Consider the following 15,907-nt stretch of genomic DNA (forward strand, 5'->3'; position numbering starts at 1 on the left):
TTAACTAAGTTTAAAAATTTACAAAATATGAAGATTCATTGCTTTTTTTAATTTTTATCTTTTTATATCATGCAAAAAATATATTTTACAAAACAAATTTGTATCAAATTTTTAAGATTATTTGTATTAATCAAAACAAATGAGAGATCCGTAAGTATCCGCGAATATCCGCAAATATCTATTTATTTTCCGGATATCCGTTTTTCCGAATATCCGTATTTTTCCGAAGCAAAGCAAATCGAAAAATCAGATATCCGTAACATTCGAAGCAAATCACAAATACCTTCAAAAACCCGAATATCCGATCCGTGCCCAGGCCTAGTCAAAGCTATGCAACTTCCTCGAACACAAAAATACAAAAAACCAAGGTAGTTGAGAGTTAGAATATTAGGCACCAAGTCACTATATAATAACAACCACAAGATGAGTCAACTAATGCAATGAGCAAATCAAAGGACATCATCATGTCTCATTAAAGAACTTGAAAAAGTTGGATATTTTAACATATATGTACCAGAAAATGGAGAAAAAACATCACGAACTTTGTCGTCTATTCTGACCAGAAAATAATGCTTGTGCAGTGAGTTAGGTATACTATACTGTATATGCAAACTGGTTTTGTGTTTGTATGTGGTTATGTCATGACGTGCTTCTAAATAGAGAAAGGTTGTTTTGCGAATAATAATTGTTTTATGACGTGTGAATTACAAACATTTTCACAAAAGAAAACTGAAAAAAAAATCTCATCTCGTTGGTGTTGTTTCTTTATCCTCTCATCTCATCTCTGGCCGACAAATAAAACAAAAAAAAACACACACCCACCTAATCATAGGCTTATCCATCTATTGTCTGCAGGATGATGCAAATTTTCAGACTATTTTCCTCCAAATTATTTCGTAATTTTGTTGTTTCTTTCTTCGGTTAGACGTTTCCCCTCCTCTGGTAGTTATACCAAACACAATCTGTTGTTGTTCTCCCTCTTCTACCAAAATATTCAACTGATTCTTAAATAAAATTCAAATGTTTATTTTATTAAGATTCTTGATCAGGGGATGTAGTGGAATCTTTCGGACAAAAGCTGTTTGAATGTCCAACTTCTTTTCTGAACATTTCGCGTGTTCTCGTTGTATCGGCTCTAGTCTAGAAATGTCTCTCGGCCAGGCAAATCTCAATCCTGTCGAAGTTTCTTCTGGTATCGAACACAATCATTTCAGTTAACCTCCTCCAAGTCTTTCCTATGAAAACCTTTTTAAAAAGGGTTCCAAAATGTTGGCTTTTGTTTTTTTTTTCAGGGTCGCATGTTTGCTTATATGACCTCTTATGTTCAGAGACACCAAGAGGGACTCTTCAAAAGGATTTACAGATATCTTCTGCTGGTAATACCTAAACTTTATTGAAGGATCTACAGATTGTTCCAGTGTTGGTTGGAGACAGTCTCATGTCCTGTTCGGCATTTTCAGATCCCCAAGACCGGTTGGAGAAGTTGCTGGAGCAACCTGGGAATAAATATTGTGCTGACTGTGGATCTCCTGAACCTAAATGGGTGTAAGCTTATTGATATACGTGTGTGAACTACATTTCTCTATTGATGGATTGATTGATTTTCTATGGTGTTGTGTAGATCTTTAAGTCTTGGTGTATTCATCTGCATAAAGTGTTCTGGTGTACACAGAAGTCTTGGAGTTCATATATCAAAGGTAGTCTTTCTTCATCATTATCTGGCTTCTCTCTGCTTTTTTCTATATGTTTAGAGCCTTTTAACTAATTTGGCCGTTAATGATAGGTTTTTTCAGTTAAGCTAGATGAGTGGACAGATGAGCAAGTTGATATGCTTGTAGGGTACGGTGGAAACACTGTAGTGAACCAGAGATTCGAAGCTTGCAACATGGACCAGTCAAAGAAACCTAAACCTGATTCTAATAATGAGGAACGCAATGATTTCATTAGGTGACATATTTTACTTATAATGTGATGTATGTGCATCAATCTCATTGTTTGTATCTTGAATCTACAGAAAGAAATATGAGCTGCACCAGTTTATGGATCCAAAAGATGGTGCTTTGTGCATTTATCAGGAGCCTAGCAGAATAAATAATACAGCACGGTCTTTATGTTCTGCTAGTGGTAGCCACCGTTCTGCAAAAAACCGCATTGGTCATGCATTTAGGAATAGCTGGGGAAGAAGAGAATCTGATCACAAATGCCCCAAGAAGAGCAACTCTATGGTATACAGTCAGTACATAAACGTTTGGTGATAAATGTTGCTAAATGTTAGTTATTGTGGGTGTGTGTGTTTATAGGCGGGCATGGTTGAGTTTGTCGGATTGATTAAGGTTAATGTTGTTAAAGGAACAAATCTTGCGGTTCGAGATGTGATGACAAGCGATCCTTATGTTATCCTTTCTCTTGGACAACAAGTAAGCTCTTTGCAAAATCTCTCTACACTTGTCTAGTTTATAACTAAACTTGTTCTGATTTTCTGTTTATGTTGTTGAAGTCGGTGAAAACACGGGTAATAAAGAACAATTTGAATCCCGTGTGGAATGAGACGCTGATGCTTTCGATACCTGAGCAGATGCCTCCTCTCAAAGTGGTAAGTGCACATGTTCTTTTTAACTTGTGAGTTTGAAGAAGAATAACTGTAACATGTTCTTTTTTGCAGCTAGTGTACGACAAGGATACGTTCACCACAGATGATTTCATGGGGGAGGCTGAGATAGACATACAACCGTTGGTGAGTGCAGCAAAAGCTTACGAGACATCAAGCATAAAAGAACCGATGCAGCTGGGGAGTTGGGTGGCGAGCAAAGAGAACACATTGGTGAGTGATGGGATAATCTCACAGGAAGAAGGAAAAGTGAAACAAGACATATCGCTCAGTCTTCAAAAAGTGGAGAGAGGTGTTCTTGAGATACAACTTGAATGTCTTCCTCTTACTCAATGATGTTATTCTCTTTTCTGCCTCCTTTTTTTGTTGTTTTTATTAGAGATGCTATTTTCTTCTTGATCCACCTCAAAACATATGTAAAAAGAACCCATAACTTGATTTAAGATTCTTCAGAACCAAATACCAATCCAACTATTATGAAAAACAACCAAGAAATTCAATTCCATTTTCCTTTTTATAATGGAATGTGATTTTCAGTGTATATATATGTCTAAAGAGATATTTTATTATGTTCTTTAAAAAAGGTTCTTAACTCGAATATAATCTTATAAGTTGTAAATGTCATACTAGACGTTATTTATGAAGTGATTTAACATATGTTAATCTCGATAGAAAAAATGACATGCTTTACAAAATATGACATATTATTAATTTAAATGTAACAAACATATAAAACCTAAAATACAATAATAATCTGAGCACTAGATTAATAGTCCATTAGTTCTATATAATACAATATGTTTTACATATGAAGAAACTTGAATTTTTAGAAGATAATACTATTGATAATAAATTCAAATTAGAATAACCAATTATAAATAATGAAGTAAATATTATGAAATAGCTAGTTTTAATAAAGTTAAAATACCAAAAATATCAAATATAGATATATATTTTGGAACATCAAATCTTATCCAAAATATCTGTGGAAAGAAGAGAGGATATAACAAGATGGTTAAATAATGAGAAATTGCCAAAAATACTATTTTCATAGTACCACTTTTCATGTTTACACTAACCACTTTTACCACTACTTTTAATGAAGGGTTTAGATTTGAAGGTTTAGGATTTAGGGTTAAGATTTGATGTTTTAGGGTTTAAGGTATATAGTTTAGGGTTTAGAGTTGAGGATTTAGGGTTTAGAGTTGAGGATTTAGGGTTTATAGTTTAGACTTTAGGGTTTAGGGTTTAGGATATTGAATTTAGGGTATATAGTTTAGGGTTTAGGGTTTAGAGTTGAAGATTTTGGGTTTAGGGTTTAGAATTGGAGGTTTATGATTTAGAATTTGGGATTAGAATTTTGAAAAGCATATAAAAACAAAGATATAAGAGTTTTTACCATTTTAATAAATAAGCTATTTTTGAAAATGTGTCTTTAGTGGTGGTAAAGATGAATAATGGTACCTTGAAAGTAGTATTTTTTAAAATTCCCCTTAAATAATAGGTTAGTCTGAATCATCAACTGGACTAGTAGTTACTTGAAAATTTCTTAATCAATAAGAGAAATTGTTAACCTTTGATGTTCAAAATAATTACCGTGTTCTTTATTTATTCATGGGTCGTCAACAAGTCTAGTAACAGTAACACGCTTAGTATAACAACTAAATAATAATCTCCGGCTCCAGGTTCAGCTGCGTCGACGAGATCCGTCGTTACGATCTCAGATTTGATACTCCGGCGACATGAGTTCTCCGGTACGTGAGGCAGATCTACGCGATTTGAATTTTGATCGAAACGCTTTCCATTTATTTCCTTGTTTGGAAATCGAATCGTCGTCTCTGATCTTACCTTTTTTTTCTTATACATTGTTGATGATGATGATTGAATCAGGGAGCGAGTATGTTCACTAATTTCACCAAGCTCTGCAAAGGACTCGCTCTCGTGCTTGTCGTCGGCCACGTCTTGGTTCACTTCATTCCCGCCACCGTCACGTACCTCGCTCTCATCCCAGCGAGGTACTTCCTCCTTACTGACTTTGACTTTGATTTTGATTTTGCCGCCGTAAATTAGGGTTTACTATTAGGTTAAATCAGCAGCACTTCAGTTAGTTCCTGACTTGTTGTTACACTCTCTTTTGTTTGTAGGACTATTCCATTTGGGTGGAATCTGATTACAAGCGGCTATTTTGAACTCTCAGTATATGGTGTATGTTTTGGTTTCTCTGCGTTCTACTTGTTCGTTTATTCTAATCTTCACATTGTGTTTGATCTTCTCTAGTTGCTACTGTTTTGCAATGTTGCAGGTTGTCTTCAGCGTTGTTTCTCTCCTCTTTATGGGAAAGTTCCTTGAACCTGTCTGGGGTTCCAAGGAGTTTCTTAAGTTCATCTTCCTCGTCAACTTCCTTACCTATCTCTGCGTTTTCGTCACAGCCATTGCTTTGTACTACATTACCAGGCTCGAAATCTACCTGTAATAAGTTTCTTCTTTGTTTATTATATCATCTCTCACTTTTAGTATATGAAGGGATGTTTGTGTACCTTGTGAAAAAATTAAGTCCAAATCATTTGAGTTTTAATTATATAACTCATTGTATGTTGTCTCGTGGCTGTACTAGATATATGCCCTTCGCAGGTTTTCATGGTGTCTTGGCAGGCCTTCTTGTCGGGATTAAGCAGATAATACCTGACCAGGAGGTACTACTCGTAAAGATAAAAGCAAAGGTAAGAAGCTTTGACATTTTCTTAGTCTAACCTGTTCGAAGAAGTGCTTACATCCTATTCTTGTTTCTGGTTTATGGTGGTGCAGTGGTTGCCCTCTATTATGATTTTTGTGTCAATAGCCTCAAGCTTCTTCACACTTAATTCAGCAGCATACCTTCCCACTTTGATATTTGGTACGTATATGGGCTGGTTATACCTCAGATACTTGCAGAGGAGGCCAGAGACAAAGCTCAGAGGTGATCCGAGTGACGACTTTGCCTTCTCCACTTTCTTTCCTGAATTCCTCAGGTGAAATAATATTTCTCTTCTTTTCCAGTTGGACCACAGAGTAATACTTTACTTACTTGCTGTTTATAAATTTTGCTTTTCTCAATAAAGTGCAGACCGGTTATTGATCCTATAGCCTCAATATTTCATCGGATGCTTTGTGGACGGTCAAATGCAACCAGCGAAGACCATGGTTATACTACCAGCGGTGCTCCATTACCCGGCTCTGACTCTGCTGAAGCTTCCAGGAGGAGGTAAAAATACTTCTTCTTCTTCTTTTTTTAAATCTATTTCATGCTCTACTCCACTTGTAGATTAGATGCAAATGCCCAGAGCTATTTGGGGCCTAATGCAGATCACGTCTTCAACCTTTAGTATAAACCGTTTTCTTGGCTAGACATTGTTGAAACATAATCTAGGATTTGGTTGATGCGAACCTAGGTAATGAATGATCCTATTCATCCAACTCTAAGAGAATAAATAGTAGGTGCTTGTATTCATCTTTTTTATCAAAATCCAAAGAGAGAACTATCTCTGATTCTCAAAAACAAAACCGACCTTTTTTGACCTTTAAAAAAATCTTGTTGTTGCAGAGAAAGAGGAGCAAGAGCTCTAGAGGAGAGACTTGCAACAGAAAGGTTAGTTCCTCCAAGGAACAAAGATGAGTTGCAGAGTGATGCTTTGGATAGCGTTTAAGTGGTGGAGACTGCAACTAGTTTTGTTGAAGAAGTTGTGTGGGTTCTTGTTTTTTTCTTCTTTTTCTGTTTGTTTATGAAATTGGCTTTATACAGACAGAACCGATCAGCTTCTTCGTAAATTCTTATGACAGCTAAAAAAATTTAGTGCATTTTCTTAACCAGTTAGAAACAAATTTCCTTGGACGAGAGAATAAAAATTTATTATACATGTTTCACTACCTCCGGTTTTGTTATGTTTGTTTCACTATAGCCGTATGTATTTGGTTTCCGTGGGAAGTTCTCAACGGGAAGGAGAGAAAAAGAAACGAAATTGGACATGACGTCAGCCTTGACAAGTTAACCACGTCAGGCAATAGTTCAGTCTTTGTTGTATGGAACAGAACAATCACGTCGGAAAACTAGTTAAGAAGAAAATCAGTTTATTCTTTGTAATGTACTAATGTGATTGCAATGTATCACATCACATAGATCCTAAAGAGCTAAAGTAAAGAATGTTAATTCCTTTGTCAAATATACTTTCAGAGTTAAAACAGAAGAAGAAATGAAATGCTAGGCTCCTAAGCAAACACCTCCATTAGGTTATTTCTTGTCTTGATTTAATATTAATATTATCACCTAACGCATCAGAAATAATACAGAGTAAAAAAAATAATGCCACACGCAAAATTCCAATCAGATGCAGCAATCTTAACCTTCTCTTAACCTTCTTTTTTTTTTTTTGAACACCTCTTAACCTTCTCTAACTTAACCTTTGACATAGTTTACCAATATCCATCTTCTTATCTTTTATGTTAGCTCTGCCTACTACTATCACTGTACGTTGATTCATACTACGTACCAAAACAAACATGTTACTTTATTTTTCTATTTAAATCATATACAATTTTGGTCATCATACAGGACGTGATATAATGATTTTTCTTTTTTTGAGATAATGATTTTTCAATAAATACATCTTTGCTATTATTTCTAAATATTATTTTGCAATATATAATTGTAGTACGTTGTTGGAATTCTTCTTGTTTAGGGACATTACTATTCCACCGTAGAGGTAACACCGAAAAAAAGAAGGAAACGTGAATTTGGTTTCTTACCGAAAACACAAAGGCGTACTTTGACCACAACACAACAAAATATTAAAGGGGGAAAAATTCAAAGTATATGAATTGAAATGATTTCTAGTTGGCTACGAGTATTGGACTTCAAATGATCTGAGTCTGTAAGGGTTGGATTGAAGAAATAACTAACAAAGTTGAAGTTAAAGCTTTAACCAACAAAACTGCTTTTACTTCACACTTGTATTTCAGTTATTTGCAGATAACCTAACTCAAACCCAAAGTCAATACTTACTTTCTCTGTTTAGGCCGAGATTAGCTCTTCCAATTGCAGTTTTTGAAAAGAAATATTTATATGAAATTCTTTACATTCATGTTCTCTTACCCATGAATTTTGGGATATGACCAACATTTTCAAATTGTTAGCCAAATTTTTCATCACATAAGAAAATTTTAAGTCATTTTAACATACATTTCAAACCAATAATTTAAATATAACTAAGTATAATGCTTACAACATGGTTAACTTTAAATCCAAACAAAAACCTAGGGCATGTTCTTGTAAAAGCGCATATCTTGAAATTTTTGTAAGTGAAAATAACAAACCAAAATTTGAAGTTTTGGTAAAAAGAACATCTTAGTCCAAAAAAATAACAAACCAAGATTTTCAAAACCTTACCTTTAGACTTCAATCCAATGCCCTAAAACGATCCAATCAACATAATTGTGAACTCATTCCTAAAGTACTGTGAGATGTAAGAGAGCGTACAACATGGCGTCAGAAAAACAATGAGAAACAATTTCTATTTGATAACTTGTTTGTTTTTTGTAAAAATTGATAACTTGTTTTGGAAAGACCAAATTTGAGTTTCCTTTATTTTTAATCCTAAAAACGGAAATGATTTTATTGCTTCTAAATTTTACGTTAGGAATGTTTATAGTTCGTTTTTCTTAATTCAGTTTCCTGTCAAAGTGTCTTTAGTGTATATTAATCAAATTAAAATAAACGTCACTGTACAATTTTTTGGAAACGACTTGAGTAATGAAAGTGAGGAATTATAACGAACACATTTTCTTCTAAATACTTTTCCACTTTTATACTTCTTTGTATCCCTCTTTCATCTCTATAAATATAAGCACTTTTGCATTCTCTATGACACATCACTCATTTCTTCCCTCATCATTTTTCAACGTCAAACCCAACCTTAATCTAACTTTGAGATACCCCTCAAAAATGTATCAAAAGACCATAATCTTATTAGCAGTTCTCTTAACGTCTCTTCGTTCCTGTTCCAGCAGCTACCCTTTTGATCCTAAATATGATACATCCATGTCTCCCGATGTTTATCTTGAAACCAATCATCTACATGGTCACATTACACGCAACAGTCACATGAAAAATCGCCATGGATATGGTCCTGCATCTTCTCCTCGAGCTTTTAACGTCAAAGCTTTCGGTGCTAAAGCCAACGGAAACGACGATTCTCAGGTATCCATAATTTTCATTACTATAGAAACATACATTCAAAATATATTTTATATATATAACCAATGTAAAATGAAATATATCGTAGGCATTCAAGAAAGCTTGGAATGCAGCTTGTTCATCAACCGGAACAGTTTACGTCGTGGTTCCCAAAAATAGAGCTTACACTCTTAAGTCGGTCAAATTCTCCGGTCCATGCAAATCATCATTGATTGTTTTTAAGGTATGATTTAAATCAATGCAAGTATAAGCGTAGTTCTTGTTGTTATGTATTTTTAATAATTTTATTTATATAACTTTTTGTGAATCAGATTTACGGAAAGATGGAGGCATGGAAAGATCCATCAGCCTACAAGGAACGTAGGCTCTGGATTGTATTTGAAGCTGTCAATAACCTTCGTGTTGAAGGCGGTGGACGCATTGACGGTAATGGAAATAAATGGTGGCCAAATTCTTGCAAGATCAATCCTAGTCTTGTAAGTTCTTCTTAATTTGGATCATTGTCTTATAAAGGACTTTAAACTCTAGAAACTGATACTGATACCACGTTCTTTTTTTGTTAAACAGCCATGCCTGGGTGCTCCGACGGTGAGAACCTCAAACGCCTTTACCTTATTGCTACTTACAAATATTAAATAATGCATTAATGTAATGAGATAAATTAATGGGGGCAGGCGGTTACGTTTGTGGAATGCAAGAACTTGATGGTAAGTAACATTAGGTTGGAAAACGCACAGCAAATGCATATGACGTTTCAGGATTGCGAAAACGTGAAGGCTTTGAATCTTATGGTCACCTCTCCGGCTAATAGTCCTAACACCGATGGCATTCACGTTACCGGAACTCGCAATATCCTCATTCAAAACTCTATCATCCGTACCGGTAATAATTCTTTTAGATATCATGTACTCCTTACTTTCGTATCGTTTTGTCAAAAAAAAAAGTCAAGAAGCTAGTAAATAAAATATTATTCCTGTAAACCAGCTTAATTTTGAACTTCTCTTATTCTGTTTACCGTTGTTATTATTAACTTTGCAATATGAGGAAATTAGATATTTTCACTTTACACTCGAATTGCTTTTCTTTTTTAAATATGTGTTTCATATAGTAAGGAAAACAAGTGAGCGATATAATATTTGTTTATTTTCTCGTGGATAATAAATAAATGTGTTGGGTTTGTTTTTGGTGATGAAGGTGATGATTGTATATCGATAGTGAGTGGGTCGGAGAATGTGAGAGCGACGGGGATCACATGCGGACCGGGTCATGGAATCAGGTCTAACCATCTCTCTCCTTATTTTCACCTAAAGTTTTCGTTTCCATCTTATCTTTAGCAAACATGTTATATACTAACATTCATTTGTCAACTTCTTTGTTGGAGAGCCACCAACTAATTTTTATCAACTTGAAACCAACAATTTTAATTAAAAAAAAGATGAGATTATGCTACATGTTATTAAAATCTATAGTAAAGTTAGATTCAATGTTTTTTAAAATGATTTTAGGCGCTCTAGTGCAATCATTTTATTTGGTATCTCTATATATATGTAAAATTTTAAAGAATATAAGGTTAAAACCATGTGTTGACTACGTAATATCTCAATATTATTATATTTTGTATAGCATTGGGAGTTTGGGAGCAAATAACTCAGAAGCATATGTTTCAAATGTGGTAGTCAACAAAGCAACTCTAATAGGAACCACTAATGGTGTGAGAATCAAGACTTGGCAGGTAAATCTCCAATATTTAGATTAACAATATTTTTATTATTTATAAATTAAACTTAGGGTGATTGTTAATTAACAAAAAATATTACCACTATTCATGAATAGGGAGGACATGGAATAGCAAAGAACATCATATTCCAAGACATCATAATGAAAAATGTCACGAACCCAATAATCATCAACCAGGACTACTGTGATCGTGTTGAATCATGTCCCCAACAGGTTTGAACCAAATAAGCAAAATCCTTTTATACACAGTTATAGTAACAATAACAATACAAACTGATATGGACGACGTGTCAGAAATCTGCGGTGCAAGTGAGCAATGTGTTGTACAAAAACATACAAGGAACGAGCTCAAGACCCGTAGCTGTAAAATTTGAGTGCAGCGAAAGCATTCCATGTCGGGGCATTTCAATGGAAAACGTTAAATTGGTCGAGCAAACTCAACAAGATGTCGTCTCCACAGCTTCATGCTCCAATGTGAAGTTGGACACAAGAGGAAACGTTTCTCCTCTTTGCACTTGATATAACTTTTGATCCCCACCCAATTAAGGACCACATAGAAGTTGGTCATTTTCTCTTATATTATTGATGTTTGGTCGTGAGTTGTGTATATATATAGACCATGTTTGACGTATCATCAGTTATTCAATAAAAGTTAACTAGAGTTAAAATTATTCTAGTAATTAAACACTAAACCAAGTAACTAACTATCAAATAATTTAACAGAGCAATACTATCCTACTTGTGCTGAAAATATATCTTAATTAAGACTTTATTAGAAAATGCAGGATCAGATTAATCGTTGATATTGTTCATCTGATGTATTAGTTGTTGCTTCAGTCCTTAGACCATGATTATCGCTGATCCTTAAGGAGGATTTTAAACAAAACAAAATAATTGATTTAATTAAATCAAAACTAAATAAAAGGAAGATAACCGATCCTTAACTTGGGATTTTAAGACCGATCTTTAGCGCGTGTCAGCAAATCATCAAATCTTTTTTTTTTTGTTTCTCGTTGGATCGCTTTCTCTTCCTTGACAATTCCGTCGAATCTCTCCGATTTCAACAATGACGACTTCTGATTCGAGCTCTTCCCCTTCATCATCCTATCCTATCGATGATGATGAGGTTGCATCGGCCAAGGGGAATATTGGCGGATTTAGCAACGGAGGAGAGGAGATAGAGGCGTCGTCAAGGGCGGAGCATCCGGTGGAAACGGAGGCAGGGGAGGACCGCCGAGTCCGACGAGCAGCGGCGGAGCTTCCTTCCTCTACTTACAAAGCTGACGATGCCAGCAAGGATATGATTCGGGTGTGGACGATGACATTGACACCGCCTCGCAGCATGAAGCCGTGTGCTTGCCTGGGAAACGCCATGTCGACGAGGTTAGTTTCTTCATTCCAAGCATCTGCTCTCCTTCATGGAACTATCATCTCTAATACCTTTGAACTTTTGTTGCTAATTAGCTTCACCTGGAGACTCGATTTCTTCATCCTTATGTAACAGGAGCTGATGGCTGAAGAACTTCAGACCTCAACTTTACTCTGCTGCTGATTACTGTCACAAGTCTTATCTCCACAGCGAACAGAATCAAATGTATGTTAAACCATCTCCTTTTATAACTACCTTTGAATGATGGTTGCTCTGTTTTTTGTTTGGGTCTTGGACAATTTAAAGGAATATACTGTAAAGGCTTTGGTGAATGCTGTTCATCACATGGGAACTGTTGCTTCCAAGCTTACTCATCTCTCTGATCAGCAGAGTTCTGACAAATCAACTATGGAGCTGAGGGCTTCTTGTGTTAGCCAGGTAACATGACTGTCACCCACTGATCTATAAGGTGTGTGTGTCTTTGTTTTTGTCAGCAAAACAAAAAAAAAATTGTTAAAGCATTTTTGTTTTACCAAAATACATTTTTTTACCAAAAAGGAAAGAAAAAGCACCGTTTTACCAAAAAAGGAAAAAATAATAATTCTATAAAATTTTTACCAAGAAAAGAAAGAGACAGAGCAATTTTTTTTGTCGACAGAGGAAAAGCTATTTTGTTTTACGAAAATACACCTTTTTACCCAAACAAAGGAAAAGAAAATATAATTATTTTTGGGTCAAACTGTCAAAGTATTTTAGTTTTTCAGTTAGCTAGTGGTGGACTGATCTGTTAAGTAGCTGTAAGCTTGACTTTGAGAAACATTAAATGTCCCCGACACTCACTCTCTGAAAACTCTTCCAAATCGTGAGGGAATCCACGAGTTCTAGATCTAACTTCTCTTAGATCTGACTTCATGGATTGCTCTCTTCTTCTTCTTCTTCTAATCTCTCTCTTACTCACACTTTCTTCAAGTTTCGTCTCTTCTTCCACATACGTAGAAGAACAAAAGAGAGACAGGATCACCGAGTTACCTGGACAACCTAGTAACGTCGATTTCAGACAGTACTCAGGTTACGTCACTGTGAACGAAGAACGTGGAAGGGCTTTGTTCTACTGGCTGGTCGAGTCTCCAACGACCCGTGACCCAAAGTCTCGGCCTTTGGTCCTGTGGCTCAACGGAGGTCCAGGTTGTTCTTCTGTTGCTTATGGTGGTGCTGAAGAAGTTGGTCCTTTTCGTGTTGGGTCTGATGGGAAAACTCTACATCCTAAACTCTATGCTTGGAACAAATGTAAGAAGATCTCTGTAACATGAATATGTCTCTCTCTCTCTCTTCCACAAATTCTAATTCAGATTTGTTGTCTCAGTGGCGAACTTGCTTTTCTTGGAGTCTCCCGCTGGAGTTGGTTTCTCATATACAAACTCATCTTCAGATCTTTACACAACCGGTGATCAAAGAACTGGTAACAACAACTCTTTGCTGTCTCTGTATAACCTTATTTTCAGACCCTCTGATGTATTTTTCTTGATAAAATCTGCAGCTGAAGATTCATATAGATTTCTTGTCAACTGGTTTGAGAGGTTTCCACAGTACAAACATAGGGACTTTTACATTGTTGGAGAAAGCTATGCAGGTCATTTTGTTCCTCAGCTGTCTAAACTTGTCCATGAAAGAAACAAAGGATTCAAGAATCCAGCTATAAACCTCAAAGGTTTTATGGTAAAGATTTAAATAAAAAAACATGTCAAGAAGTTTGTACAAAGATTGTAAACTTTGGTTTTTTTTTTATACTGTCTGGCTTATTTAGGTGGGAAATGCTGTTACAGATGACTATCATGATTACATAGGAACATTCGAGTACTGGTGGAATCATGGTCTCATATCTGACTCCACTTATCACCAACTGAAGACAGCCTGCTACTCAGTATCCTCCCAGCATCCTTCCCTGCAGTGTATGGAAGCTTTGAGAAGTGCTGAACTAGAGCAAGGGAATATCGACCCGTACAGCATTTTTACAAAACCTTGCAACAATACTGTGCAGCTCAAGAGCTTCTTAAAGGGTCGCTACGTAAGTTTCATATGCATCAGAAAAACATTTTGGATTGGTTCCTTTTGTTTGTTTTTTTTTATTGAGGCTAATGCTTGGATAAACTCAGCCATGGATGTCAAGAGCTTATGATCCTTGTACAGAGAGGTATTCAAATGTGTATTTTAACCGTGTGGAGGTTCAGAAGGCTCTACATGCAAATGTCACTCGCTTATCTTACCCTTGGAAATCATGCAGGTCTGTCTAGAAAAGTTCTACTTCTGATTGCATCCATCAAAAGTTTATGTATTGAGGAGTTTTCTGGTCTCTTCTTGCAGTGACATTGTAGGAAACTATTGGACAGATTCCCCTGTTTCTATGCTACCAATATACAGAGAATTGATTGCTGCAGGTCTCAAAATATGGGTCTTCAGGTACCAATTTATATTCGATGTTACCCTTAATAGCAGCAAATGAACCTGATCAATCTTCTTCCCTACATAATATGCAGTGGAGATACAGATGCGGTGGTTCCTATAACTGCAACCCGATACTCTATAGATGCACTGAAGTTGGCAACCATCACAAACTGGTACCCATGGTATGATCATGGCAAGGTGAGAAAACTTTGAGGTTAATGTATATGCAGAAAGCAGAAGTTGATTTGATTTTTGAGGGATAATGTATTGTAATGTGTAGGTTGGTGGATGGAGTCAAGTGTACAAAGGGCTTACGTTAGTAACAGTGACAGGAGCTGGTCATGAGGTGCCTCTACATCGTCCTCGTCAAGCCTTTATTATTTTCAGAGCGTTTTTAGAGAACAAACCGATGCCAATGTCCTGAAAACATAGCTTGAGTGGGGATCTCTTCCCCTTCATACCTATTCTTTCTTATTCATCTTCTTCATGAATAAACCCAATGTTTCCATTTATTGTCTTCCTCAGCCCTTAAATTTACGCAAAGGATTGTTTAGCTGTTTAGCACAAATCATACACTACTCTTCTTCTCTGTGTAAAATCTTTATAATCATACTCATATTAACGTCAAAGTCTTTTCACACTGCTAATTTTGATACCACAAAACTAAACCAAAGAGCCGACAATGAGCGTATACAAACAATTCCGACTATTGTCATTTGGTTTGAGAGTCATGAAACATTGAAGATCATCTTATGAAGATGATGCAGTTGCAGACCATCACTTGAAGACCTTCTCTCTGTCGCTCTTGGGTTTCCCAAAACGTTGAACAACCACAGGACCACCACGCACCCTCTCAAGTGCAAAACCTATCCTCAATGGCCGACCCAATAATCCCTGTAACAAAGATTTATTACTTAATAACATCATTCATAGTTATAACAAAACAAATCCTCTTACTTCTTTACCTTTCCATCCATGGCGTGTTTTGCAGACAGAGCATCGTCTTTCTCAACAAAATCGACAAAACCGAACCCTCTTGATCTCCCACTTCCCTTGTCGTAAGCAATCCTAACTGAAACACACATATATATATTACAAATTAAATACACTAACTAGTAACACAAACTCTTCACTGACACAGGCAATGGATCCAAGCCAAATACTCATTTAGACATTTCATCGAACACCTGGAGGAGTTTAAAGATAACAACCAAAAACACTTACCTTCTTCGATATACCCGAAGGAAGAGAAAGCGTCTTTGAGAGATTGTTCGTCCACCGAGTAAGACAATCCTGGTAATAATATCAAAATCTTCATTATCATGTAAAATGTGTTATACTGTCTGTGCCACACTATATATAAAACTCATTCAAACCTCCAACGAACAGCTTGGAACTAGGCGATGCAGAAGAGGAACAAAAACGAGGAAGAACATGGAAGCTAGAAGGAATCGGGTGTTGAAGTGTCGCTATAACTCGTCTCACAAGCATCTCAATGCTATACCTCATGATCAAAGTAACAAAA

At 35.9% G+C, this 15,907-nt stretch overlaps 6 protein-coding genes across 10 annotated transcripts; 5 read left to right on the top strand and 1 right to left on the bottom strand.

Annotated features, from left to right (window-relative positions):
• The first annotated feature begins 737 nt into the window (after window positions 1-737).
• Window positions 738-3,068, top strand: LOC108856911 (probable ADP-ribosylation factor GTPase-activating protein AGD11). 2 transcript variants are annotated; one of them, XM_018630814.2, is made up of 10 exons: window positions 738-942; window positions 1,038-1,192; window positions 1,293-1,376; window positions 1,461-1,545; window positions 1,622-1,697; window positions 1,784-1,947; window positions 2,015-2,225; window positions 2,301-2,417; window positions 2,498-2,593; window positions 2,663-3,068. In XM_018630814.2, exons 2-10 carry the CDS (start codon window positions 1,087-1,089, stop codon window positions 2,942-2,944), a joined length of 1,221 nt encoding a protein of 406 aa, XP_018486316.1. In that variant the 5' UTR covers window positions 738-942; window positions 1,038-1,086; the 3' UTR covers window positions 2,945-3,068. The 2 variants fall into 2 exon arrangements, with proteins under 2 accessions (XP_018486316.1, XP_018486317.1); XM_018630815.2 differs by having other exon boundaries at window positions 1,050-1,192.
• Window positions 3,069-4,202: 1,134 nt separating this feature from the next.
• On the top strand, window positions 4,203-6,511 carry LOC108857302 (rhomboid-like protein 19). The gene is made up of 8 exons (XM_018631272.2): window positions 4,203-4,362; window positions 4,499-4,623; window positions 4,753-4,813; window positions 4,911-5,077; window positions 5,223-5,328; window positions 5,414-5,616; window positions 5,712-5,849; window positions 6,189-6,511. Exons 1-8 carry the CDS (start codon window positions 4,351-4,353, stop codon window positions 6,289-6,291), a joined length of 915 nt encoding a protein of 304 aa, XP_018486774.1. The 5' UTR covers window positions 4,203-4,350; the 3' UTR covers window positions 6,292-6,511.
• A 2,007-nt stretch (window positions 6,512-8,518) lies between these two features.
• LOC108861018 (polygalacturonase QRT2) lies at window positions 8,519-11,242 on the top strand. The gene is made up of 9 exons (XM_018634851.2): window positions 8,519-8,837; window positions 8,923-9,057; window positions 9,146-9,310; window positions 9,402-9,422; window positions 9,509-9,716; window positions 10,029-10,110; window positions 10,458-10,566; window positions 10,668-10,784; window positions 10,866-11,242. Exons 1-9 carry the CDS (start codon window positions 8,583-8,585, stop codon window positions 11,088-11,090), a joined length of 1,317 nt encoding a protein of 438 aa, XP_018490353.2. The 5' UTR covers window positions 8,519-8,582; the 3' UTR covers window positions 11,091-11,242.
• A 142-nt stretch (window positions 11,243-11,384) lies between these two features.
• On the top strand, window positions 11,385-12,378 carry LOC130512439 (vacuolar fusion protein MON1 homolog). 2 transcript variants are annotated; one of them, XM_057010435.1, is made up of 3 exons: window positions 11,385-11,954; window positions 12,036-12,165; window positions 12,247-12,378. In XM_057010435.1, exons 1-2 carry the CDS (start codon window positions 11,638-11,640, stop codon window positions 12,070-12,072), a joined length of 354 nt encoding a protein of 117 aa, XP_056866415.1. In that variant the 5' UTR covers window positions 11,385-11,637; the 3' UTR covers window positions 12,073-12,165; window positions 12,247-12,378. The 2 variants fall into 2 exon arrangements, with proteins under 2 accessions (XP_056866415.1, XP_056866416.1); XM_057010436.1 differs by having other exon boundaries at window positions 12,331-12,378.
• Window positions 12,379-12,492: 114 nt separating this feature from the next.
• On the top strand, window positions 12,493-15,029 carry LOC108856271 (serine carboxypeptidase-like 27). 3 transcript variants are annotated; one of them, XM_018630040.2, is made up of 8 exons: window positions 12,511-13,227; window positions 13,304-13,399; window positions 13,478-13,648; window positions 13,764-14,005; window positions 14,094-14,221; window positions 14,302-14,397; window positions 14,475-14,580; window positions 14,663-15,029. In XM_018630040.2, the coding sequence occupies exons 1-8, from the start codon at window positions 12,852-12,854 to the stop codon at window positions 14,804-14,806; spliced, it is 1,359 nt and encodes a 452-aa protein (XP_018485542.2). In that variant the 5' UTR covers window positions 12,511-12,851; the 3' UTR covers window positions 14,807-15,029. The 3 variants fall into 3 exon arrangements, with proteins under 3 accessions (XP_056866412.1, XP_018485542.2, XP_018485541.2); XM_018630039.2 differs by having other exon boundaries at window positions 12,565-13,227; window positions 13,478-13,656; window positions 13,745-14,005; XM_057010432.1 differs by having other exon boundaries at window positions 12,493-13,227; window positions 13,304-13,656; window positions 13,745-14,005.
• Window positions 14,986-15,906, bottom strand: LOC108856272 (glycine-rich RNA-binding protein 4, mitochondrial). Its single transcript, XM_018630041.2, has 4 exons — window positions 15,759-15,906; window positions 15,607-15,675; window positions 15,348-15,454; window positions 14,986-15,276 (listed from the first exon to the last, which is right to left on the bottom strand). The coding sequence occupies exons 1-4, from the start codon at window positions 15,889-15,891 to the stop codon at window positions 15,160-15,162; spliced, it is 426 nt and encodes a 141-aa protein (XP_018485543.2). The 5' UTR covers window positions 15,892-15,906; the 3' UTR covers window positions 14,986-15,159.
• Between the last annotated feature and the right edge of the window lies 1 nt (window position 15,907).

The sequence above is a fragment of the Raphanus sativus genome, chromosome 5, assembly GCF_000801105.2.
Source record: "Raphanus sativus cultivar WK10039 chromosome 5, ASM80110v3, whole genome shotgun sequence".
NCBI classification, from domain to species: domain Eukaryota; kingdom Viridiplantae; phylum Streptophyta; class Magnoliopsida; order Brassicales; family Brassicaceae; genus Raphanus; species Raphanus sativus.